Source organism: Maniola hyperantus, chromosome 18, assembly GCF_902806685.2.
Source record: "Maniola hyperantus chromosome 18, iAphHyp1.2, whole genome shotgun sequence".
Classification (NCBI taxonomy): Eukaryota; Metazoa; Arthropoda; class Insecta; order Lepidoptera; family Nymphalidae; genus Maniola; species Maniola hyperantus.
Genome location: NC_048553.1, coordinates 905,296 through 930,339, shown reverse-complemented (window position 1 = coordinate 930,339; position 25,044 = coordinate 905,296). Strand labels below are relative to the sequence as shown.

The 25,044-nt window shown below is 40.5% G+C and overlaps 1 protein-coding gene across 2 annotated transcripts in view; it reads right to left on the bottom strand.

Annotated features, from left to right (window-relative positions):
• The window catches only part of Rat1 (5'-3' exoribonuclease 2 Rat1), a 39,826-nt gene that overhangs the window by 3,721 nt on the left and 11,061 nt on the right, over positions 1-25,044 (bottom strand). For both annotated transcript variants that reach the window (XM_034978074.2, XM_069504588.1), the window contains exons 6-16: positions 23,399-23,526; positions 22,719-22,898; positions 22,027-22,218; positions 20,796-20,882; positions 19,850-20,013; positions 19,245-19,413; positions 18,239-18,328; positions 17,685-17,841; positions 17,168-17,363; positions 16,374-16,570; positions 15,003-15,119 (exon numbers count right to left, since the gene is read on the bottom strand). In XM_034978074.2, the coding sequence (XP_034833965.1) occupies positions 15,003-15,119; positions 16,374-16,570; positions 17,168-17,363; positions 17,685-17,841; positions 18,239-18,328; positions 19,245-19,413; positions 19,850-20,013; positions 20,796-20,882; positions 22,027-22,218; positions 22,719-22,898; positions 23,399-23,526 (1,677 nt within the window). The remainder of the gene's footprint in view (positions 1-15,002; positions 15,120-16,373; positions 16,571-17,167; positions 17,364-17,684; positions 17,842-18,238; positions 18,329-19,244; positions 19,414-19,849; positions 20,014-20,795; positions 20,883-22,026; positions 22,219-22,718; positions 22,899-23,398; positions 23,527-25,044) is intronic.

Below are 25,044 nucleotides of genomic sequence, written 5' to 3'. Positions count from 1 at the left end.
ATTTATCCATACTAATTCCATACGAGTATAATAAATGTGAAAGTGTGTCCGTCTGCTAGCCTTTCACGGCCCATCCGTTCAACCCATTTTGACGAAATTTGGTACAGAGATAGCTTGAATACCGCTTGTAGGATTTTTAGAAACATAAATCCTCGCAGACGAAGTTGCGGGCAACATCTAGTAACTTTTACTTTAACGGTGAAGGAAAACATCTTGAGGAAATCTGCATGTCTGTGAGTTCTCCACAATGTCTTCAAAGATGTGTGAACTGTGAAGTCTGCCAATCCGCACTTGGCCAGCATGGTGCACTAGGTATGGCCAAACCATTTTCTTGGCGAATGGGTCGGTGATGGGTTTTTTTTTAATTTATAGACTAGCGCGCTTGGCTCCAATCAGACCTAGATAGTCTAACGAGTAGGTAGGTACGATGTTTATAGACAAACTTTTGCAATTCTGAGCTTAAAAAAGCTTTGGTGAAAAGTGTTATTTCCGCCTCCACCCTCCAGTGCAGCTCATCGGCTTAGCCACTTGAGCACGCGCACGGCAGCTTCTAATTATTGCTGTCGAATCCAGCTTGTACCAGCTCGAGTGCGGTGGCGCGTTTATTACTGCTTTTTTCATCGATATAGGTACCTAAATGTTTTTTTTTTAAATTCAGATACATGTTAGCCCTTGACTGCAATCTCACCTGGTGGTAAGTGATGATGCAGTCTACGATGATAGCGGGCTAACGTGGAAGGGGTATGGCAGTTTTTATTAAACCCATACCCCTTTGGTTTCTACACGGCATCGTACCGGAACGCTAAATCGCTTGGCGGCACGGCTTTGCCGGTAGGGTGGTAACTAGCCACGGCCGAAGCCTCCCACCAGACCAGACCAGAAATTTAAAAATTATAAAATTACAAACCCCTGCCAGGAATCGAACCCGGGACATCCCACTATTAGGACCACAGCGCTCACCACTGCGCCAGGGAGGTCGTCGAATTCGTCGTTTGTGGTAACTATGTTTCAACAAATATCGATGTCGATTTCCATCTCGACCTGTCACCAGTGGCGTGCAGGTCATAAAAGCATAAATGCACTGCTTACCCCAGTTGTTATAGCTCAATGCATATTTTTCATTATGACCTGCATGTAAACAGCCAACCTAACTAATGCCTACCCTGGCTTCGAACACTGTGCACGCCACTGCCTGTCACGTACTTATACCTACGTTCTAAATTTTACTACGAATTTGAGACTGCTATAATACCTAATTTTAATGCTCGTACCAATCTGAAATCTCTGCTTTCATCGCAGCGACGTTCACAGCAGCAAAAAAAACCACAAAGCGCAGTCTCGGCTCACATAATAGCCACCTAATGGACGCCGAGCGACACATTCACGGCGTCAAAGCGGCGCAAATAAGAGCTATGGCGGCTCGCGAGTTCGCGCCTAAATTATACTGTGTTAGGTGTACCAAGGAACGATGTAGCGCTGGTTAGGGTACCTAGGTCTTAGGCGTTTAAGTCTATCTACTCATCATCATCAACCCATCGCTGGCTGAATACAAAGCACGGGTCTCCTCTCAGAATGAGGGGCTGTGGCCATTGTCTACAGTACAAGGCAGAAAGTAATGTTCTTTTTAGGGTTCCGTACCTCAAAAGGAAAAACGGAACCCTTATAGGATCACTTTGTTGTCTGTCTGTCTGTTAGGAAACCTACAGGGTAGGTACTTCCCGTTGACCTAGAATCATGAAATTTGGCAAGTAGGTAGATCTTATAGCTGACATTTGGGGAAAAATCTGAAAACCGTGAATTTAGGGTTAGATCACACAAAAAAAAATTGTGGCCATGAACTAATAATTAGTATTTTCAACTTTCGAAGTGAGTGACTATATCAAGTGGGGTATCATATGAAAGGTCTTCACCTGTACATTCTAAAACATATTTTTATTCATTTTTATGCATCATAGTTTTTGAATTATCGTGCAAAATGTCGAAAAAATACGACTGTAGTACGGAACCCTCATTGCGCGAGCCTGACTCGCACTTGGCCGGTTTTTACTTATTTTCTTTACCTACTGTCAATTAGTACATAATCGCAAAGTTGCGATAATGCTTAGTAAAGCATTCGTCTACCAAGCGGGCTCCGGCTTGCCCCCCCTAGATCCGGGGCTGGCGGCAGGTCGAGATGCCAATCGGGGTATGAGGTGGGGGACGCCCCGCACACCCGCACAGCATCCGCGCCGCACGGTTAAACGTGGGGGCTGTGCGGGTGTGCGGGGCACCCCGATTGCCATCTCGACATATCACGCACGATACTTGCTAGAATGTATTATGTCTTTTTTTTTTCTTTTTTATTTATTCAGATACAAGTTAGCCCATGACTGCAATCTCACCTGGTGGTAAGTGATGATGCAGTCTAAGATGATAGCGGGCTAACCTGGAAGGGGTATGGCAGTTTTTATTAAACCCATACCCCTTTGGTTTCTACACGGCATCGTACCGGAACGCTAAATCGCTTGGCGGCACGGCTTTGCCGGTAGGGTGGTAACTAGCCACGGCCGAAGCCTCCCACCAGACCAGACCAGACATTTAGAAATTATAAAATTCCAAACCCCTGCCAGGAATCGAACCCGGGACCTTCCAATATTAAGACCACAGCGCTCACCACTGCGCCAGGGAGGTCGTCGTATCAATGAGCTGAAGCTATAAAAATTACTTTTAAAAAATTAAAGAGGTTCTTGTACTATCGAGGGAACATAACTTAAATAGCTAGTAAAACGCTTACTAAAAGAAACCTTGTAAACGCCTAGGTAGGTACTTAAAGAAAGCGTAATTTGAGGTTGAATATTCCATAAAATCAAACTTCAAAAAACCGGCTAAGTGCGAGTCAGACTCGCGCACTGAGGGTTCCGTACTACAGTCGTATTTTAGAATGTAGAGGTAAAGCCCTTTCATATGATACCCTACTTGGTATAGTAATCTTACTTAAAAAGTTGAAAATATTAATTATTTGTTCGAAACACTTTTTTTGGGATGTGACCAAAAATTCACGGTTTTCAGATTTTTCCCCTAATGTCTGCTATGAGACCTACCTACCTGCCGAATTTCATGATTCTAGGTTAACGGAGAGTACCTTGTAGGTTTCTTGACAGACAGACAGAGAACAAATAGTGATCCTATAAGGGTTCCGTTTTTCCTTTTGAGGTACGGAACCCTAAAACCTACTCGTAGCTACAGAAAAAAGTAGCGACAACTCTCTCTCAATTTTCTATTCAACGGAGTCCGGAGTAGTTTTGCACAAAACTGGCACGGCATAGTTCATTACTCCTTAACACGTCAACTCTATTCGCACTAGACATGCGCTAGATGTGTCTCGGAACTGAACAGAGATATGTATCTTTTTGATCCAAACTCAAAGAAATGTCACTCATTTGTATCAATAGTTGATTAGAGTGATTACCGCCGCCCATGAACATTTACAGTACCAGAGGAACCACCAACGCGTTGCCGGCCTTTCAGGAACTTGTTGGTCCGCCCCTTGAATAACCCCATGTTGTAATCTAATGGGAACACCGCCGAAGGGAGTTGATTCCACAGTTTGCATGTGCGTGGAAAGAAGGATCTGGCACAACGGACGGTCGAAATGCACCAGACACCCAGATGGTGAGAGTGGAATTGTTTGCGGTGACGTGCGATGCGGTTGTAGAAAAAGGAGGGTGGAATGAGATCAAACAACTCTTCGGAACACTCTCCATTATAGAGGTGATAGAACACGCAAAGAGAGCTTACGTCTCTGTGGTGCGCTCAAGCTTTTGAGAGTGGGTGAACATAGATTCGTAGCAAGTGAACTAGTTCGATCTTATCCTTCCTTCCCGAACTACCATGTCTAATTCGCAGCGCCTAGTTAATCTTTAAAAGGCACGTGATAATCCTGATGGTCCCCGAGTCCTCGCCATTTATAATTATGCTCTCAGCGCGAGTGCGTAACGAGGCGTCGCCATTAGGCGCCATTGTGAGTTGGCGCCCGACGTGGGGCGCAACGCGGATCTGTGTTCTCGTACTACCTTCATTAAACTTTTATGTGGCTGCTACATGAAACGTGCCGTTCTTGTACGGAAATACATAATGATCTACTTTTATATAAATACTTAAAACTAGCCGACCGCCGCGACTTTCTAGACTTCAAGACAAAATTTTGTAAAAAATTCCATTTCGTTTAAAAAAACCGGCCAAGTGCGAGTCAGCTACCCCACTTGATAAAGGTAGTTATCTTACATCGAAAATTGAAAATACCTACTAATCATTGACCACAAATTTTTTTTGTGTGATGGTTCAAAGTTCCTAAATTCATGGTTTTCAGATTTTTCCCCTTATGTCTGCTATAAGACCTACCTACCTGCCAAATTTAAAAAAAAAATTACCTACCTGCAAAACACAAAAAGTCAACGGGAAGTACCCTGTAGGTTTCTTGACAGACCGACAGACAGACAGACAACAAAGTGATCCTATAAGGGTTCCGTTTTTCCTTTTGAGGTACGGAACCTTAAAAAAATTTACTTTTTAAAATAAAACAATTTTTTCACGATTATATTTTACTGTTAAATTGAGAGGTAAAATTTCATTAACAAAAGGCAAAGGCAAAAAATCCCTCCACGAAATCAATTCCTAGCTACTGGCCTTGTCTGGAATTGAATCTTTCTCGTATGCAATTCAACCTACCAGTTTGCCACCGTCACTATCGAGAAAATGTCGGTAAAAACCATGGAAAAGCTGTAATTTCGCATACACTTTGTCCGCGCCGGCTTGGGCCCTCGAGCACGCGCCGCCGGCAAAGTCTAATTATTGCCGCCGAATCGCAGGTTTTGCGCCTCCGCCTGCTCAAGTACCGGGGATCTCTTTTATATCCCTTTTTTGGAGGAGGCCATGATACTTAAAGTTTATCACATAATGTTACAAATCTTCTTAAATATATAAAACGAAAAGGTGACTGACTGACTGATCTATCAACGCACCAAACTACTGGACGGATCGGGCTGAAATTTGGCATGCAGATAGCTATTATGACGTATACATCCGCTAAGAAAGGATTTTTGAAAGTTCAACCCCTAAGAGGGTGAAATAGGGGTTTACAATTTGTGTAGTCCACGCGGACGAAGTCGCGAGCATAAGCTAGTCAATATTATAAATGCGAAAATCACTTTTTAAGTCGGAAATTCAAATTAGGACGAGATTTTCAAAAAAAAAACTAAAACCACGGAAGAATCCGCGTGCATCATCTATTTGGTACAGATAGGTATAGCTGATGTAGGTTACTATTATCCCGGAAAATCAAAGAGTTCCCACGGGATTTATGAAACCTAAATCCACGCGGACGAAGTCGCGGGCATCAACTAGTGACAAAAACAGTCACAATATATAGGTAGAAACAGCTTAACAATACCGATAACTAGCTACCTTCGTTTTTTTAAAGAATATTAGCCATGCTAATCATGAATAATATTCCCGTTTCCCCTCCAACTAAGCATCAAGCTTGTGCTAGGAGTAGGTACGATAATAGTGCAACGGGCGGGGTTTGAACCGTCGACCTTTCGGTTTTCAGTCCACTCCTTTACCCGTTGAGCTATTGAGGCTCATTTCATTGAAACAAACCCTAACCTGAGGAACAAAGAACAATGACTTTTGAACAAGGATATACCTACCCTCGAGGTCCCCAGTTGTCACTAGGCCCTTGACAATTTCTTGGCAAGAGAAAAAATATGAAAAACAGGAGAAACAAACGAGAAACGAGCCGCCACAGCACTCGAGCGTGCTGACCAGGGCTTCTCAAACTGGGAGCTTGGAGAATAAAAACATTAAAAATTCAAATAACTTAACAAGGTTAACAGTAATAAAGGTTCTTCTACTTCTACTAAAAAAACCTTCAACCTTAATTTAAGGGATTAGTGGAATAACCCGGAGAACTACTCCTCTGTTAGTCATTGAACTACTTACTGACTGACAGGTTTTACTTTTTTTATGAATAATTTTAAACTTAAAGACTACACATACACAGATCCTAGCCGTTAAGTGGGGACCTATATACGTCATTTTGATTATGTAGCCCACCACTGCACTGGGTTGAAGGCGGAAACAAACTATCGGACGTGTTCGTAAGCCGCAGCTAACAGCCGCGACAGATAGAAGTGCACAGTCGTTTGGGACGTAACTTGCGAGATATCGGACGTCCGAGCGCTCAAGGTTACGTCCGATAGTTTGCACAGTTCAGTGTAGTATATTTTATTACCCGAATAAGTCGCGTTCGTACGCCGCGTGCGATAATTTGTTTCCGCCTTGACCCTCGTAATTTGGAAAGCCCTGAACAGGCAACAGCGGAACCTGCGATTCGCCAGAAAGAATTAGACGCTGCCACCACGCGTGCTCAAGTGTCTAAGCTCGCGTGGAGTCAAAAAATAACAGTTTTTACCTTTTCAAAAATAATTTTAAACTCAAAGACTCAAAGACAGAGATCCTAGCGGTCAAGTGTAAGATGTTAAGAACATAATATATGGCCCAAAATTTCGTTTTGGTGGCCCAGAGCTGGGTTGTGCCTCGCAATTTGGAAAGCACTGGGCAGACTTCAGACGGCAGCGAAACCCACGATTCGCCAGCAAATAATTAGACGCTGTCGCCGCTTATGTGTCTAAGGTCGCGCGGAGTGTATAGCCATCAAATAACAGTTTTTACTTTTTAAGAATAAGTTGAAAACTCAAAGACTAAAACAGAGATACTAGTTAGAGGTTACGTAGGGAACGATATGTCCCGGCATTTTGTTTACACAGGAGCCCACAGTTGGGTTAAGCCTCGCAGGTCTCCATAGTGTTCTCAAAGATTAGAGCCTCAATAGCTCAACTGGTAAAGGAGTGGACTGAAACCGAAAGGTCGACGGTTCAAACCCCGCCCGTTGCACTATTGTCGTACCTACGCCTAGCACAAGCTTCACGCTTAGTTGGAGAGGAAAGGGGAATATTAGTCATTTAACATGGCTAATATTCTTTAAAAAAAAAATTTTTTGAGAAGCACTGGGCAGACTTGAGGCGGCAGCGGAACCTGCGATTCGCCAGCAATAATTAGACGCTGTCGCCGCGCGTGCTCAAGTGTCTAAGCTCGCGCGGAGTGTATACTGTATAGTCGCCAAATAACAGTTTTCAGCTTTTTAGGAATCATTTTTTGCTCAAAAACCATACTCTCGGTATCACAGAGGTTTTCTATACAAGCCAGTCTGGATTGTAATCCTTTTTGGATCTTTTTGAAAAAAATTCTACAACTTAGCGCTATCTATAGGCACCACTTTGAAAGGTCTGCTTTACGAATTTAGCGCTATCTATAGGTACCACTTTGGAGGGTCTGCTTTACGATTTTTCGCGAGAGTTGGCCGACCTTTACTTGATTGAAAGGTGACGTCAAACGAGTCGTAGGAAAACGATGATGGCGGCGCAGCGGCGCGAGACCGTTGCGTGTGATGCCCCTACAAGAGATCTATTATGTCCAGCAGTGGACATTTATCAGTTGACTAGCTTTAAGCTCGCGACGTCGTCCGCGTGGACTACATAAAGTTCAAACCCCTATTTTATCCCCTACGGGGTTGAATTTTCAGAAATCCTTTCTTAGCGGATGCCTACGCCATAATAGCTATCTGCATGCCAAATTTAAGCTCGATCCGTCCAGTAGTTTGACCTGTGCGTTGATAGATCAGTCAGTCAGTTAGTCAGTCAGTCAGTCAGCTTTTCCGTTTATATATATAGACTTGTGATATAAGAACTACCTACCTACAAAATTTCATAATTATACATAGGTCAACGGGAAGTACTCTATAGGTTTTCTTGACAGACACGACGGACAGACAGACAGACGGACAACAAAGTAATCCTATAAGGGCTCCTTTTTTCCTTTTGAGGTACGGAATCCTAAAAAGACAAAATCATCTAAACATTACATCCAACTAAAGTTCCTGATCTGAAAAAAGTAATTAAAAATGTATAAACACAAACAAAACGTCATTCGTTTTCAATCGCAAATCCACTATTTATTTAAGTGATGTCAATCAAAAAATCAAATAAGCGTATTCAATTAAAGGAAAACCCGTAGTTTGGGGGTGTACACATAATTAGGGCACGTGCCGCCCCCTACTGGCGCAAAACACATCTTTTCACCCACAAAAATAAACTTTATTGCCATAGACATAAGACGCACGATGTTTTCCGTTTGTTCAACATTTAATTGATTCGAAGACTAAAGAGAGATTAATTGGGACTTTGGGAGTCAAGTAAGATATTTTTTTTCTTTTTCGAAATGTAAAAAGCTATGAGTCAAGGATGAGTGGTAATAAACGCATTCAAAAACTATGATACATAAAAATAAATAAAAAACTGTTTTAGAATGCACAGGTATTACTCATACTTAGAAAATTGAAAATACTAATTATTAGTTCATGACCACAATTTAATTTTTTTGTGTGTGATCTAACCCTAAATTCACGGTTTTAAATTTTTCCCCAAATATCAGCTATAACGTCTACCTACCTGCCGAATTTCATGATTCTAGGTCAACGAGAAGTACCCTGTAGGTTTCTTGACAGACAGACAGACAACAAAGTGATCCTATAAGGGTTCCGTTTTTCCTATTGAGGTACGGAACCCTAAAAATAACACTTCTGATCCACGAGTACATCAACCAAAGAGGTTAAAAGATATCTTTAGCGGATTATTTAAAAAAAAGTAAAGAGTAACTAAAATACGCATTAGCACACCTCGCCCAGCTGGATAAAAGGGCGCGATAAAAAAGAAAAATTAAAAAAAAAAAAAAAAAAAAGCTCGATACTGTAGCGTAATCCTCTCCAACCGGATAATAGGAAGCACTTGAGCCGATCGACCCGTTATTGTGAAAAAAATCGGCCCTATAGACACCGATATACTAAACCTACGATAGGTATACGAGTATAAATCAATAATAAATAATAATAAATAAATAAAATCATTTATTTCCACCAAATACAAATCATATTTTTGTTAGTATTGAGACCTTAAACTTATACGCGATAGATTTTCGCGAATCAAATATTTATCTTACAAATTCAACAAATGACAATCATGGAGTGTACAGTCACGGTAATGTTATCTATACAGTATTCCAACTTCATACAAACGGACGAAACGCGAGCTATACCTACGCGCCTCGATCTCGCGGTGCGCTCGCGGTGCAGCCAGTCGCGACTGCGCCGCAGTGACGAACGGACGGTGTTTGTTTTTTAACAATAACCGCGCGAAAGTATTTTATTTGTTTATTTATTTATTAGTATAGATATATAAAAAAAAGTATATATTTACATTCACAAAACTAAATGGAAACACAAAGTAGGCAAATGTAATTAAAATGCTGGAGGCGGGCAGCCCTATCGCATGTTAACGTACCGCGCTGCTGTTGGTATTTATTTCAAAGATACGGCCGAGTTACAATACTGTATGATAATATTACTGTGGTACAGTGGTATCTGTAATATGTGGTTTAACGTTGATACTGAATTTTAAAATTTAAATCAAGGCCTTTTAGATCTATTTTACTCTAACACTAGCTTATGCTCGCGACTTCGTCCGCGTGGACTACACAAATTTCAAACCCCTATTTTAAATTTTCAAAGATCCTTTCTTAGCGGATGCGTACGTCATAATAGCTATCTGCATGCCAAATTTCAGCCCGATCCGTCCATCAGTTTGAGCCGTGCGTTGATAGATCAGTCAGTCACCTTTTCCTTTAATATAATATTTAGACTAGCAAGAAAGGATTTTTGAAAATTCAACCTCTAAGGGGGTGAAATAGGGGTTTGAAATTTGTGTAGTCCACGCGGACGAAGTCGCGAGCATAAGCTAGTCTCTTATAACATCAGTAGGTCGATTTCGTAAAACCTGCACCATGTTGTGATTGGCTGAATTTTTGCGATTCTTGTTGCAAAAATGCATTGTAGCCAATAGTGAGCGAGCGTCGACCAATCAGAGGTGATAGCAATCGTGACATTGTATCTGTCATTCTACCCGGTAGGAAGGAACTGTAGGAACGGCGTTCCGAACCAGTGGTAAATTAAAACTACCTGACTATTCATAAGTACTTGTAAAAAGTTTACATAAATAAAAAAACATTCTATTTTATTCTACCGCAACCGAGCAGCAGAGGTGCGTGCATGTCTATGGAAATGTAGGAACATATACCTATGGTGTTCTTATATCGACGCCCATTGTGCTCGCAACCCCCGATAATTATTATTTTCGTAGTTGGCGACACTGCATCGGACAATGGCGTCCCTTCACACTTCCTGTTTGCTCTCGCGCGCTATTACACGTCAATGCCCGGAGGGACGATAGGCCAATTTGAATTTGGAATTTCGTATAATAGGTTCCATTCAGCCGGTACATTGTGTTTGTAATTTTGTTTTCTCTGTTGGCGGCAAAGGAATTTCACTATTATGCCTATGTTTGGATGTGGAATTGCATGTTCCGTCGTAACTCTGTAATTGATCTTAAAAGCAGTTTAAGCCGATGATTGCATGCTATGCGATCTTATTGATGGATCAATGAGATTACAGGAAACAAAATTTCCTTTTAAATTGATTAGTACCTGTGATAACAAACACTATCAGGAAAAAACTTTTTAAAACAATATTTTTAAAGAAATAGGAAAAGTTTGGGAAATTATAATTTTGATTGCAATTTTTAAAAGTTTTTTATTAGTTTGACACTCGTTCGTATGTCGTCGTTACATGATTCTAAGGCCGTACTTTGACTTTGCTCTGCCTTAAGTTTCAGTTAAAACGAGACAGATTTATGTCAGTGATATAACGCTGTCTCGTTTTAACAGTGTCTTAGGTCTAAGCACAGTCTAAGTGCGCTCTATAGATTCCAGCCTATGTCCTTCTTAGTAACTTTTCTAAGTAACTTCCCGTTGACTTAGAATCATGAAATTTGGCAGGTAGGTAGGTCTTATAGCAGACATAAGAGGAAAAATCTGAAAACCGTGAATTTAGGATTACATCACACAAAAAAAATTAAATTGTGGTCATGAAATAATAATTAGTATTTTTAATTTTCGAAGTAAGATAACTATATCAAGTGGGGTATCATATGAAAGACCTGTGCATTCTAAAACAGATTTTTATTTATTTTTATGCATCATAGTTTTTGAATTATATTTGATATTTAATTATATTTTATATTAGTACGGAACCCTCGGTGCGCGAGCCTGACTCGCATTTTGGCCGGTTTTTTTTACGCTGTGGCACAATGTCGTCCCGCTAATTAAAGCCAGCTTGTTTCGCGCTCAGTCAGAACAAAGGTCCGATCATCTAGACAAGGCACAGGCTCGCCCGTTAATTGGTAGCCAATGTTATAGGTCCCATTTTGAATCTTATTTTATGTGGAATAGAGTTCCAAATCGCGAGTTTGGAATACTGTTAATTTGTTTTTTAATGATGAAAGATATTAATACATTGTAAGATTTATTATCAAACGACTTATTACTCTACTTTTTCATACAATTACTTTTACAGTGCGACAAGGCTATCTTGGCGCGTGGCGAAAAATCGGAACTAACGTTGCTGTCAAGTGTCCCCTTTGTTCTTGTTTGAATATTCTAAGCCTTTGTTCTCCAACAGCGCCCCCCTGTCAATGTCATTCAAGTGACAAGAGAGTCTTGTCGCACTGTACCTCTTGAGGGACGTATGGCCACGCATATCAATCGATTGCGATTGTTAAGCAACGTTGACCCAAGTAGGTAACTGGATGGGTGACCGTATTTGGAGGTCCGAATTTGGCCTTATAGTTTCCTCCGTGCCTCAGAGAACACGTCAAGCTGTCGGTGCCGGTTATTATCACTAAAATCTGATAATAACTGTACAACCTAAGAAACGAAATCTCGTTCTCTTAGTGACTTGTATGCGGAAGGATCTGGGAACCCAACCCACTGCATTACAAACCCAAGAGACCTCCGACCATTATGTCATTAATGGAAAAGAGTCACGACCCTCAGAAATGAGGAATACGACTATAAAAACTTTTATAATGACTTTTTTTTGTATACTTTTATAATTTGATAATGAGGCCGATTCTTTGGTACACCATTTCTAAACTAAACTAAATTAACAGGTCTAAATATATTGCTCTCCTTTTCCGCAAGCAACATTATGAAAGGGATAGCAATAGATTTAGTTTAGAGATTGTGTACAACAGAATTAGCCACATTGTTTAATAACTTAATTTTGATCCTATATCTCTTAAAATATTTGCACACAATTAATTTAGTCGAATGTTAAGGGCTCTTTATATTGTATACATCCATCTTGTTTGTACCAACTTTCTTGCAAATAAATGATTACTTATTTGTTTAATTTATTTATGTCAGCTCTTAAAAAGAAATAAAGCAGTTAATAAGTGCATCCAATTTCCAATTAATTAAAAATGAGTTTGTACTCTCAAACGAATGCGCCGCGGAGCCCGAGCCGGAGTGTAGGAGAATAAATAACGTCACTAATTACAGCATCAATCGAGCGGAGGGGAGGTCGCGTGACACAATTGTACGGATGTGACGTCACACGCGCCGCAGGTTATATTTTGCCAATAAACACAATAATAAGCTGTGATATTGATATTGATATGATATTAGGTTAGTTTTTAGGAAACTTGTAACTGCCTTTCTGCAACACAGGTTTTTTCCTAGTGCAGAGGGTAGGAAACTCGTTCTCTTACCTATAATCTATATATATAAAAGGGAAAGGTGACTGACTGACTAACTGACTGACTGACTGACTGACTGATCTATCAACGCACAGCTCAAACTACTGGACGGATCGGGCTGAAATTTGGCATGCAGATAGCTATTATGACGTAGGCATCCGCTAAGAAAGGATTTTTGAAAATTCAACTCCTAAGGGGGTGAAATAGGGTTTTGAAATTTTGTAGTCCACGCGGACGAAGTCGCGAGCATAAGCTAGTTTTAGTATAATATTAGATATAATATATTAAGTCCTTAGTTTTTAAAAAACTTGTAACTGCCTTCTGCAATACAGGGTTTTCCTAGTGCAGAGGGCGGGAAACTTGTTTCTTGTGTCTAAATTCTAAATTCAAAATAAATTATTCTTATCTTCTTATCTTCTATATAAGTCCCGCAAATTGCTAATGCGCGTGGCCACCATTTTAGTGACGTCACTAGACTGAAGTTTCGAAATGATGGTATATTTTTATTTCGGCTGACGTCAAAATGATGTCATTTCGATGTTAATGAGACATGGTTCCAGCGCAATAGCAATTTGCGGGACTTAGAACCTAGTGGTTGGAACGTCCGCCTCCTGATCTAAGGTCGGGGGTTCGATCCCGAGCACGCACCTCTAATTTTTCGGAGTCATGCGCGTTTTTAAGTAATTAAAATATATCACTTGCTTTAACGCGCGCATCGACTGCTTCTATACTACTGTACGCAGGCGGTGCGCGTCGTTGGTGCGCAGAGTGCGGGACAGCCCCACCACCATTCTGCAGATGATTGCAGCCCGACTCGACTGTCCTTATCTTCGGCATTGCTGTGAAAGACATGTTCCAGTACCAATGCCGGAGAGAAGGTACTAGATATTTAATTTTATTTTTATTTATTAATTATTTTATGTATTGGTATTTTACTTTTATTAATTTTAAAGTTGTTATTATGGGTATGTTAACCTGAAATAAATCAATTTTATTTTATTATTTATTTTTTTAACGGCAAAGGAAAACTTGCCAAAAGAGCCTTGTCGCATTGTACGTACATTTCTGACTCTCGCTAAACTGGTGAGCCAGTTTGTTGGCGAGCTATCTGTACCTGGAAGCTGCCATAAGCGTTGTGTAGTACTTTATAATAACTAACCGATTTAAAAAGGAGGAGGTTCTCAATTCGTCGGAATCTTTTTTTTTTAAATATATTAGTAGGTATAATATGTGTGAATTTGTATATATTATTAACAGATAGATTAGATAATTAAAAATAATTCCGTGGCGCCACCCGAATCAGGGTTCATACTGAAAACCAGCGCTGTATGTTTTTGTACTTGTGCAAGACATATGACATTTACGCTGAGTAGGGACCTTTTTTATTTCGGGCTGTGCCACACATGACATACTTTTTTTTTTTTTTTTTTTTTATTTATCACCGACAACTTCCATACATAAAAGACCGCACATTTAAATACATACAATAAACAGTATGGTCGTCAATTACAGGTGAAACTTTGCTTATAAACTAACATGCACTAACTTACAGACTAACAGATTAAAGTATTGATTAACTTAATAACAGACAGACTTAATAACGTACAGAGTAACTTGACAGATTAACAGTAGGTAAAAATAAAATAGTTAAATATGTAAAGGAATTTAAATTTAAAGAAAAATATAGATATACCTACTTAACAAAATATAACTAACAAAATATCTACGATTAATGGTCTCCAATTTGATCACAAATAATTTTTTTTTAATCAGGCGCTTCTTCTACTTGAGGTCTTTTGACTTTACTACTCAAGTATTAGAGGCGCCGGGATAACCTAACTGGTAATGAGTGGTACAACTTTAAAAAATAAACGTTTTTCTTTCTTTACTTAGACGACCTCCCTGGCGCAGTGGTGAGCGCTGTGGTCTTTATAGTGGGAGGTCCCGGGTTCGATTCCCGGCAGGGGTTTGGAATTTTATAATTTCTAAATTTCTGGTCTGGTCTGGTGGGAGGTTTCGGCCGTGGCTAGTTACCACCCTACCGGCAAAGCCGTGCCGCCAAGCGATTTAGCGTTCCGGTACGATGCCGTGTAGAAACCAAAGGGGTATGGGTTTAATAAAAAAAACTGCCATACCCCTTCCAGGTTAGCCCGCTATCATCTTAGACTGCATCATCACTTACCACCAGGTGAGATTGCAGTCAAGGGCTAACTTGTATCTGAATTTAAAAAAAAAAAAAAAAAAAAAAAAAAAACTTACTGTGTTGCTGCTGTGGTGGCGGCACGTTGGAGTAGGAGCCCGACCGGGAGAGCTGGTGGCCCAGCATGCGGTGCCCGGCTGTCTCCAGCGACGCCACTGTGTTCGAGCGGACCATGCCTGCGTACAAGCACCAAACGATATTATTATTATTTATTTATTATTTAATTAGAACGGCCATAAAGCCAATTACACTAATTATACTACGAGTACAAACTAACATAAACATACTTACAAAAATTGTTAAAATTATAAATTTTCACAAAAGTGCCCAAGATCTGACCCATGAGGTCAGCCCATTTGTCAGCAAATATGTCACAGCGAGGGGACTCCTTCAGCAGCGCGTTGAGCGCAGCCAAAGTGCGCGGTATGGGTGACCTGGAGCGCGCTAACGTGCGACTAAACGGACTTACGAAAAATTTGGTTCGGTGGCGGAAATAGCTGTAATTAGAGGGTGCATAAACGCAGCAGAACTTGTTGTGTAGTTCAGAGCAGTCGATCACACCCCTAAGAATCTTGCAAATTGTACCAATTTGGTCGCAGTCTCTTCGGGTTTTTAACGAGTGGAAACCCAAGTGCCCTTGGAGAAATTTTGTGGGATACATAAATGGGTAATACCCATGCAATTTGAACTAGATGACGGATGAGAATAGACGGAATGGACACACTTCATCTAAACCTTCGTGGTTTTTTTTTTGCTGTGTCTAAAGTGGACTTGTTAATAATTAAAAAAAAAAAAGATGATGCTTGCGACTTCGTCCGCTTCGATTTAGATTTTTTAAAATCCCGTGGGAACTCTTTGATTTTCTGGGATCAAAAGTAACCTATGTCCTTCCCCGGGATGCAAGCTATTTCTGTACCAAATTTTATCGAAATCGGTTAAACGGTTGGGCCGTAAAAAGCTAGCAGACAGACGGACACACAGATAGACAGGCAGACACACTTTCGCATTTATAATTTTAGTATGGATATCGATTAAGATATCACCTCGATAAAAGATGGCGGCCTCAAAACAGCCGTCTGGTTTGACGGCCGCTATGGCAGAAGTGACGTTTGAGCGTTGCTTTATTAAATGAATGAAATGAAATGAATGAATGAAATGAAATGAAAATCTTTTTTATTCGTATAAACTTTTACAAGTGCTTACGAATAGTCGGATGCATCTACCACTGGTTCGGAATGCCTTTCCTGCCGAGAAGAACCAGCAAGAAACTCGGCGGTTGCTCTTTTCAAATATTTGATATAGGTACAAAATTATGCCATGTATAAAATAGTATTTGCAGTCTTGTGCGTTGCTGGAACGAGCTGCAGGTCAAATCCACGCTCTTTTATAAGTATTGATATAAGTAGCTATCAACTTAAGGCAATCCTCACCAATCTGCGGTCTCCAGTTCCTGTTCTCCTGGTGTGACAGGTTGCCGGGCTTCAGCACGCGAGCTGGCTCCGTGGCGCCGTGCAGCCTCCGCGCGGGGAAGATGAAGTCGTCCGGATACTGAGGGTCCTGGAATCGGACGCACACCACGTGGTTGCCCAGCACTGGGGCCAGGCCCACTACTGGGGATGCTAGTTGTCTGGAAATTATAGACCAGGTTAGTTTCACGGCATAGTTAGGTTGCTTTTGGGACCAAGATATTGTTGGTAAAATGGCTGAGATCTATAGAGCGCACTTTGACTTTGCTCAGACTTAAGATTGAGTTTAAACGAGACAGACTTATGTGAGAGATCCACGTCTATCTCATTTTAACTCTGTCTTAAGTCTAAGCAAAGTCAGAGTATGCTCTATAGATTTCACCCTACAGCCACCGGCCTGTCGCGCGACACGTCCTTTGATACCGTTCAAACGAAGATAGTCGGGGACCGCCACTAGTGATCTGTGGTCACTACAATTTATCTAACCATAAAGGTTATAGTGGATTTTGTATAATAAATCGAATTGTTTTTTTTGTTCTTGAGCAATCGGAGCGAATTCACAGGAAATTCACAAAAATTTATTGCGATACATATACAGCTTAGAAACATCGACATAATAAACTAGATGGCGCTGCGCAGATTTCAATCATGCTAGAAAAAATTTCCTCTACAATTTCTCGTCTCCTGGTCGTTAATAGGGTTCCGTACCGAAGGGACCCTAAAAACGATTAGGATAAGAATTTTTTTATTTAACTCACCCGCCAATGCACACGTTGTCAGCACTCAGCATCACGTCTCCCCTGACGCCCTCGGAACGGAAGGGGTATCTCTGCTCGTCCTCGATCAGTTTGCGCAGTTCCTGCCCCGCCTCCTGGTACAGCGCCAGGAGAAACTCGTAGCTCTTGTTTGAAGGAGCTACATATAGTCGGTCGTGGCCTTTGATGTTGCGGTATACTAGAGACAAAGGGCACCCGTGATTGTAAGCAGATGTTCAATTAAGGTAAAATGACAGCTACAACGTCACGATCGCAATCACCTCTGGTTGGTTGACGCTCGCTCAGGATTGGCTACAATGCATTGTTGCAACAAGGATACCATAAATTCAGCATATCACAACAATTGCTGATTGATTAATGCAAATTTTCCGGAATCGACCTAATAATGTTTGAACATTCCGTGTTGGGGACAATGTAAATAGAAACTTTCGGCTTTTATAAAATAACGATGGTATGCGCCTCACGGGCTCTACGTCTATAATGTTGAAAATATACTTACTCTCAGCTTGAGTCAATTCTTTGTAGTAAGGTTCGAGAGCTTTGAACAGTCGCGTTTCGTCCACGAAGGGCAGCAGGGCGACGCCTTGCCACGCAAACTTCTTGCCGTTTAAGTCTATTTTAAAGTCAATTGGATAGAAGTCGATTATGGGCGAAAACTGAAAAAAAGAGAAACTGCAGTTTAGAAAAGTTGCGTCATCTTTTAATTATTCTTAACCAGAAGTTTTTTTTAATAGCGATAAATCTAGCAGGCGGGGGTCACCCGATGTTGAACGGCCAACGTGTTGCCGTGGAATTTGTTGGTCCGCCCCTTGAATAACCCCATGTTGTAATCTAATGGGAACACCACCGAAGGGAGTTGATTCCATAGTTTGCATGTGCGTGGAAAAAAGGATCTGGCACATCGGGTGGTCGAAGTTGCACCAGATACCCAGGTGGTGCATACGATTTTGTCAGCGTGGATTTAGGTTTCTAATAATCCCATGCGGCGATGGGTTGATCATGGTGTAATTATTATTATTATTATTTATTTATTATTTGGGCCGTGACACTCACCGGGTCGCTCATGAGTTTGGCCCAGGGCTGTGGTACGTGCTGCGAGCTGGCGGCCGGGAACACTCCCATCAACTGTTCTAGCGGCCGGAACTGCAACAATACAAGTCCAAGTCAAAATAGGTAATAAAGTGTCCCCTTCTCGAACTTAGTGGACAGGCCCCGGATGTTGAATAAGTCGGAGACGAAGGACGCGTAGTGACAGGGGACGTACTTCTTCCAACTCGCGCAACCCTGGTAGTATTAGCGCAGCACAACGCACTTGTATTTTGTATTTATTTATTTTATTAAAGAAGAATATTTACAGTTTACAATAAATTTGGTGCATTCATAAACTTTAAATAAGTTTTTCCGTGCACCAGTGCCGTCGACAGTTGATAGGTACCTACACGTAACACATTAATTTATTAACAGATAACTAACAATTACTTAATAATATAAACTAACAACATTGAGCTAAATGTGGGTTATTTTAAACTTAATATACATTAAAAAATTATTTTAAACTTAATATACATTAAAAAATTATTTTAAACTTAATATACATTAAAAAAAAAAAAAAAAACACAATCATTTACATCTCATACACTTATCTCGTCATAATCAATAGTACCACTACTGCATACTAAATGGCGCTAACTAACAACAATCGCGAATTTCACGTAGCCAACTAGATGTCGCTGTATACAGTTTAATCTCACTAGAAAAAAAAAAGTTCCCATACTCACAGGCAACGTCCCTTTTTCGAACTTAGTCGACAGGCCCTGGATGTTGACGAAGTCGGAGGCGAAGGGCGCATAGTGGTCGGGGAAGTACCATTTCCAGCTAGCGCAGCCCTGGTAGTAGTAGCGCAGCACCCAGCACAGACCACGCACGTATCTCGTCATAACCAATAGTACCACTTCTATACACTAGATGGCACTGAACTGACACCCATATCTACTTTCACGTTGCTAACTAGATGGCGCTGTATAAAGTTTAATCTCGTTAGGAAAGTTTCCATACTCACAGGCAGTGTCCCCTTCTCGAACTTCGTGGACAGGCCCTGGATGTTGACGAAGTCGGAGGCGAAGGGCGCGTAGTGGTAGGGGAAGTACCACTTCCAGCTCGCGCAGCCCTGATAGTAGTAGCGCAGCACCCAGCACAGACCACGCACGTATTGTAGGGCTACGCGATACCTGAACAACATAAAATCATTTTTCAAAGCTACCATGTAATTTCAATTCTAGGTCAAATTCCATGATTCTAGGTCAACGGGAAGTACCCTGTAGGTTTCTTGACAGACCGACAGACAGACGGACAGACAGACAACAAAGTCACAAACAACAGTACAGACAGTAACAAATTTCTACTTACATAATTAATTATTAGGCTATTATTTATTTTTATTGTTATTTATAATTTTCGTGCTTTTTTAAACTGGTTATGCTGTGCAACCATTTAGGATTACAATAAGGACGAAACTTTGTATTATGGAATTAGGTTATAATTATTATTGTAATCTGTTTTGGATGCCAATAAATAAATTAAATTAAAGTGATCCTATAAGGGTTCCGTTTTTCCTTTTGAGGTACGGAACCCTAAAAAAAGATTTTCCTTAATTATGTGCTGTACCTGAACTCCAGATTGTCGCTGGCCACCTCGAACTTGCTCTCGTAGTAGCGCTCCTTGAACCCCTCCTCCCACAGCCGGACCTCGTCGTGTTTCTCCTCCTCGTCCTCGTCCAAGCCCGCCTCGGTCGCGGACCGCTTGCGGCCGCGGTTATCTGCTTGCTCTTGCTGTGAGCGAACCAACACTTTTCAATGATTTAAAAAAAATTGGGTATTTTCCTACTTTCGAATTTGATAAATTATATTGCTTTATTGTAAACTAGCTTATGCTCGCGACTTCATCCGCGTGGACTACAAAATTTCAAACCCCTTTTTCACCCCCTTAGGGGTTGAATTTTCAAAAATCCTTTCTTAGCGGATGCCTACGTTATAATAGCTACCTGCATGCCAAATTTCAGCCCGATCCGTCCAGTAGTTTGAGCTGTGCGTTGATAGATCAGTCAGTCAGTCAGTCAGTCAGTCAGTCACCTTTTCCTTTTATATATTTAGACTAGGATAAAAATAATGATGTACGCTTAAAACAATATTAAAATCCAACAAAGATTTACAAAGTTACAGGCATTTTAATTTTGGAGTTGGAGACCCTCCCGTCTTCTATCCCTTCTGCGCAAAACGAAAATTTGTATGAAACCCTAGGAAGCTAATATGGCATTAATAAGGTGTGACGTCAAAATGCTATATCGCTATCTCTGTCTGATTAGAAATATTTAAATGCTTATAACTTTTTTGTTATTTGATCGATTTAATTAGTTTTTTCAGTTTACGTCATTATTTTTATCCTAGTTTATAATAAAGTAATAAAAAAATTTGAGTCAAATACCCAATTAAGCAAAAAACAAAAATGTCTGTTCTAAGGAACTATGTATTATAGTACGGTTAAAATGGCAATCGGGTCTATTCAAAGATTAAACCGAGAGCTCCCTCACTCCAGTTCACTCTGCTGTGCTTACCGCAGCCACGGCTTGCATCCCAGCGAGGCGTATGTTGGCGGCTTCTTGCCGAGGATTCTCTACCGCTCGCGAGCCCGCGCCGAGACGCTGAAACAAAAATAATAGTACATTACCAGTACTGAAATAACCAACTTACGGCCGAACAATATTGGAAGGACGAGGCGAGGCGAAGTGTTTTTAAAACTAAACAAGGCGTTAATTGCTATTTTGGCCAAGACTTGTACAGTCATTATCGCGCCGGCTCACTGCAGAGCACGGGTCTCCTCTCAGAGTGAGAAGGGCTTTGGCCATAGTCTACCACGCTGGCCAAGTGCAGAATGGCAGACTTCATACACCCTTGAGAACATTATGGAGAACTCTCAGGCATGCAGGTTTCCTCACGATGTTTTCCTTCACCGTTAAAGCAAGTGATATTTAATTACTTAAAACGCACATAACTCCGCAAAAGTTAGAGGTGCGTGCCCGAGATCGAACCCCCGACCTTCGGTTAGAAGGCGGACGTTCTAACCACTAGGCTATCACAGCTTGTAGAGTACTTTTCTCTTATAAAATAAATAAATAAATAAATAATAAAATAGCCTTTATTCACTGATACACTAGTTTTACATCTTATATTACTAACTAAACGTATTACTAATTTCTTATTTCCTATTATTTAATTATCCTATCCTACATAGTTTATTCTAAAAAAAATTAGTAACACCAGCAGTTTACAGTTCAGGTTGTCCTCTTTGGACATAGGCCTCCTCTAGACTTCTCCTTTTTTTCCTATCTAATGCTAGTCCGCGCCAACCCTTTGGCAGGTCATCCTCCCATCTCCTCTGTGGCCGTCCTCTCGCTCTCTTCCCATCTCTGGGGTACCAGTAAGTGACCTCTTTGGTCCATTTATCCTTTGGGGATCTGATCATATGGCCAGCCCAACGCCATTTAAGTTTCTTGATTCTTCTTGAGACATCTGTCACACCTGTGATCTTTCTAATTTTGGTCAGTCTCCATTTGTCTTTCAGTTTGATGTGCAGCATGCTTCTCTCTATCCCTTGTTGGCATACCTTTATTTTTTGATTGTCAGACCCCACGTTTGACAGCCGTAAGTAAGTATTGGTAGGATGCACATGTTAAATACTTTACGTTTAGTTGGCATTGGGATATCTTTGTTTTTTAGTATTTCTTTCAGCGACCAGTAGCGAGCACTTTTCTCTTACTTTACTTTTATTAAAAAATCAACAATTACCTGTGGCGCAAACTGCGTCTTCTCCAGCAGCCCGAAGTTGACCTTCTGTTGCTTCTTGGCCTTCTCGCGCGCCTTGAAGCTCACTTCGTTCTGGTGCCGTCGCCGGAATATCTCGTCCTCGACTCTGCCCAGCTCGTCCATTATAACTTGAACCCGGTCTAGGTTCACGTCGCCCGAGTCTGTGATCCAGCCCTGATGGGTAAAATATTTTTTCAAAATAAGGTAGGTAAGTGCACAGTATAGTTTTAAAGAATGTTTTATCGAAATTATGGCATTAAAAAGGGAAATTCAAAATAAATTTTAAAAAGGATAAAACATCGGTCAAGTGCGAATCCGTATCATCGTACAAAAAAATGTATTTTTTAATTTTTTAAATTTGCGTTGCGACCATTTTGAAATTTGCCATCTTTTTATAACTTGTTATAGCGGCAATAGAAATACACACCCTGTGAAAATTTCAACTATCTACCTATTACAGTTCATGAGATACTGCCTGCTGACAGACAGACAGACGGATGGACAGATGGACGGACAGTGGGGGCTTAGTAATAGGGTCCTGGAAAAGGAATTGTTCAGTTTTTTTTTCAAAAATATAGGATTAAAAAGTAAATATTGGTTTTTTTTAATGTATTGTAAATAGAATACCTTTGAAGGGGAGGTTGGGCATTTGTAGCTCCTGTATTATGACGTACCTTTGTCTTGTACACACACTTCTTGTACAAGTTAACGAGGCGGTCCACAGCGCCCTCCCTGATCTCCAAGCTCGGTAGGTGAGGCAGGAAGTCGTTGCCCACGAAGAAGCACATGAACACCCAGTCGTCTAGAGCGCGCTCGAAGTCGTAGTCGAAGGGGAGGTTGGGCATTTGTAGCTCCTGTAAAATATCTCTTCTAAGTTGATCCACTTAAATCATTTTAGGGATTTAAAGCTAAAGTCAATCTCTACGATACCTAATGATATAAGTCCTGCAAATTGCTCGGACATCTAGTGAATAAATAGTAAATGTATCCACACACAAATATCACATTTACAAAAATTAAAACTAAAACTCGTCGAGCCAGTTACCTTATCCTACCCAAAACTAGAACAAATTATGGTAGAAAAACCCTTACCTATGAAGGAGCTATAGAGATATATATAGAGATAACCAAATACCTGCACACATAAAAAATGTACACTCATTCAATGCATTTAAAACTGAATTAGCTGCTCACATAATGAGTAATGCGAATCACTTCGACAAATGCATAGAATGAGTACCTAAATGGCGAATATTTGTAAATTTTATTTTTAGAATTAAGTTCTCATGTAAGTGACTTTGTCTTTATGAGAATAAACGTCTTTAAACCTAAACCTAATTGTTTAAATTTTTACCTTTTCGAGATATTCCCTCAAGACAGTCAACCGCACGAAGATGAAACTGTCCTGGTTTCCGAACGCAGGGTCGGACCGCACCAGCGACACGTCGGGCGTCGTGCCCGTGCACTCCTTCATCTCGTGACCTACCAAGGCAATGAAATATAGCCATTAGCCACTAGAATAGCTTATCGCTGGACCTGCAGCTTGTTCCAGCAACGCGCAGGACTGCAAATACTTTTTTATATATTTTATATATTTAAAGAGCAACCGCCGAGTTTCTTGCTGGTTCTTCTCGGTAGGAACGTCATTCCGAACCAGTGGTAAATTAAAACTACCTGACTATTCATAAGTACTTGTAAAAAGTTTAACAAATAAAAAACATTCTATTATACTATATATAGCTCAATTACCACTCACTCACTGATTGACATAATTGTTCTCCTAGAAAGAGATAGAAAATGATATAATAATGTATGGGAGATATGTTCAGAAGTGGGATTCGACTAGGGAAAAATTATGACATTTCAGAAAAACAAGATGGCGGCCGACCTGACTTTTGTAACTTTTTTGTTTTCCAACCGATTTTGTTACAACTTGCAACAATTGAAGATATTAGTAAACGGTTTTTAGAAAAAGTGAAAAAAATTTGAAAAACAAGATGGCGGCCGAGATTTTCAAAAAATTCCCTCCTGTAAAATTTTGTATGAAACTTTTTTTTTTCAATCACGGTTTCATATAGAAGACAAAGATTCCTTTAGGGCAACATATGGAGGGAGCTGATGATTGAGGATTTCGGAGACGGGTGAAGGGCACGCTCGAGGTATCGAAGATAGGTGGGAGGTGCTCGACCAAATGTCATTCGAAACCTCATCCAATTGCCAAAAATTTAAAAAAAAATTCAAAATTCCGAAAAAAAGATGGCCGCCATACAAATTTCATCCGCGTCCATCTCGGAGGGTATGAAAGATGGAAGAGTGGTTTCTTGGCAAGAGATTATCAGGATCCGAAGGTCTACTCGATGGATTAAAAAAAAATTCAAAATGGCGGAATTTTTTTTTTCATACAAAATTTTTTATTATTCAAAATGACGATTATAGACCTCGAGAGCTGCTTTAGCAGCTCGAGCAGCGAGCAAAATACTAGTTATACTATATATAGCTCAATTACCACTCACTCACTGATTGACATAATTGTTCTCCTAGAAAGAGACAGAAAATGATATAATAATGTATGGGAGATATGTACAGAAGTGGGATTCGAGTAGGGAAAAATTATGACATTTCAGAAAAACAAGATGGCGGCCGACCTGACTTTTGTAACTTTTTTGTTTTTCAACCGATTTTGTTTAAACTTGCAGTTATTTTAGATGTTAGCAAACGATTTTTAGAAAAAGTGAAAAAAATTGGAAAAACAAGATGGCGGCCGAGATTTTCAAAAAATTTCCTCCTGTAAAATTTTGTATGAAACTTTTTTTTTTCACTTACGGTTTCATATAGAAGACAAAGATTCCTTTGGGGCAACATATGAAGGGAGCTGATGATTGAGGATTTCGGAGGCGGGTGAAGGGCACGCTTAAGGTATTGAAGATAGGTGGGAGGTGCTCGAGCAAATGTCATTCGAAACCTCATCCAATTGCCAAAAATTTAAAAAAAAATTTAAAA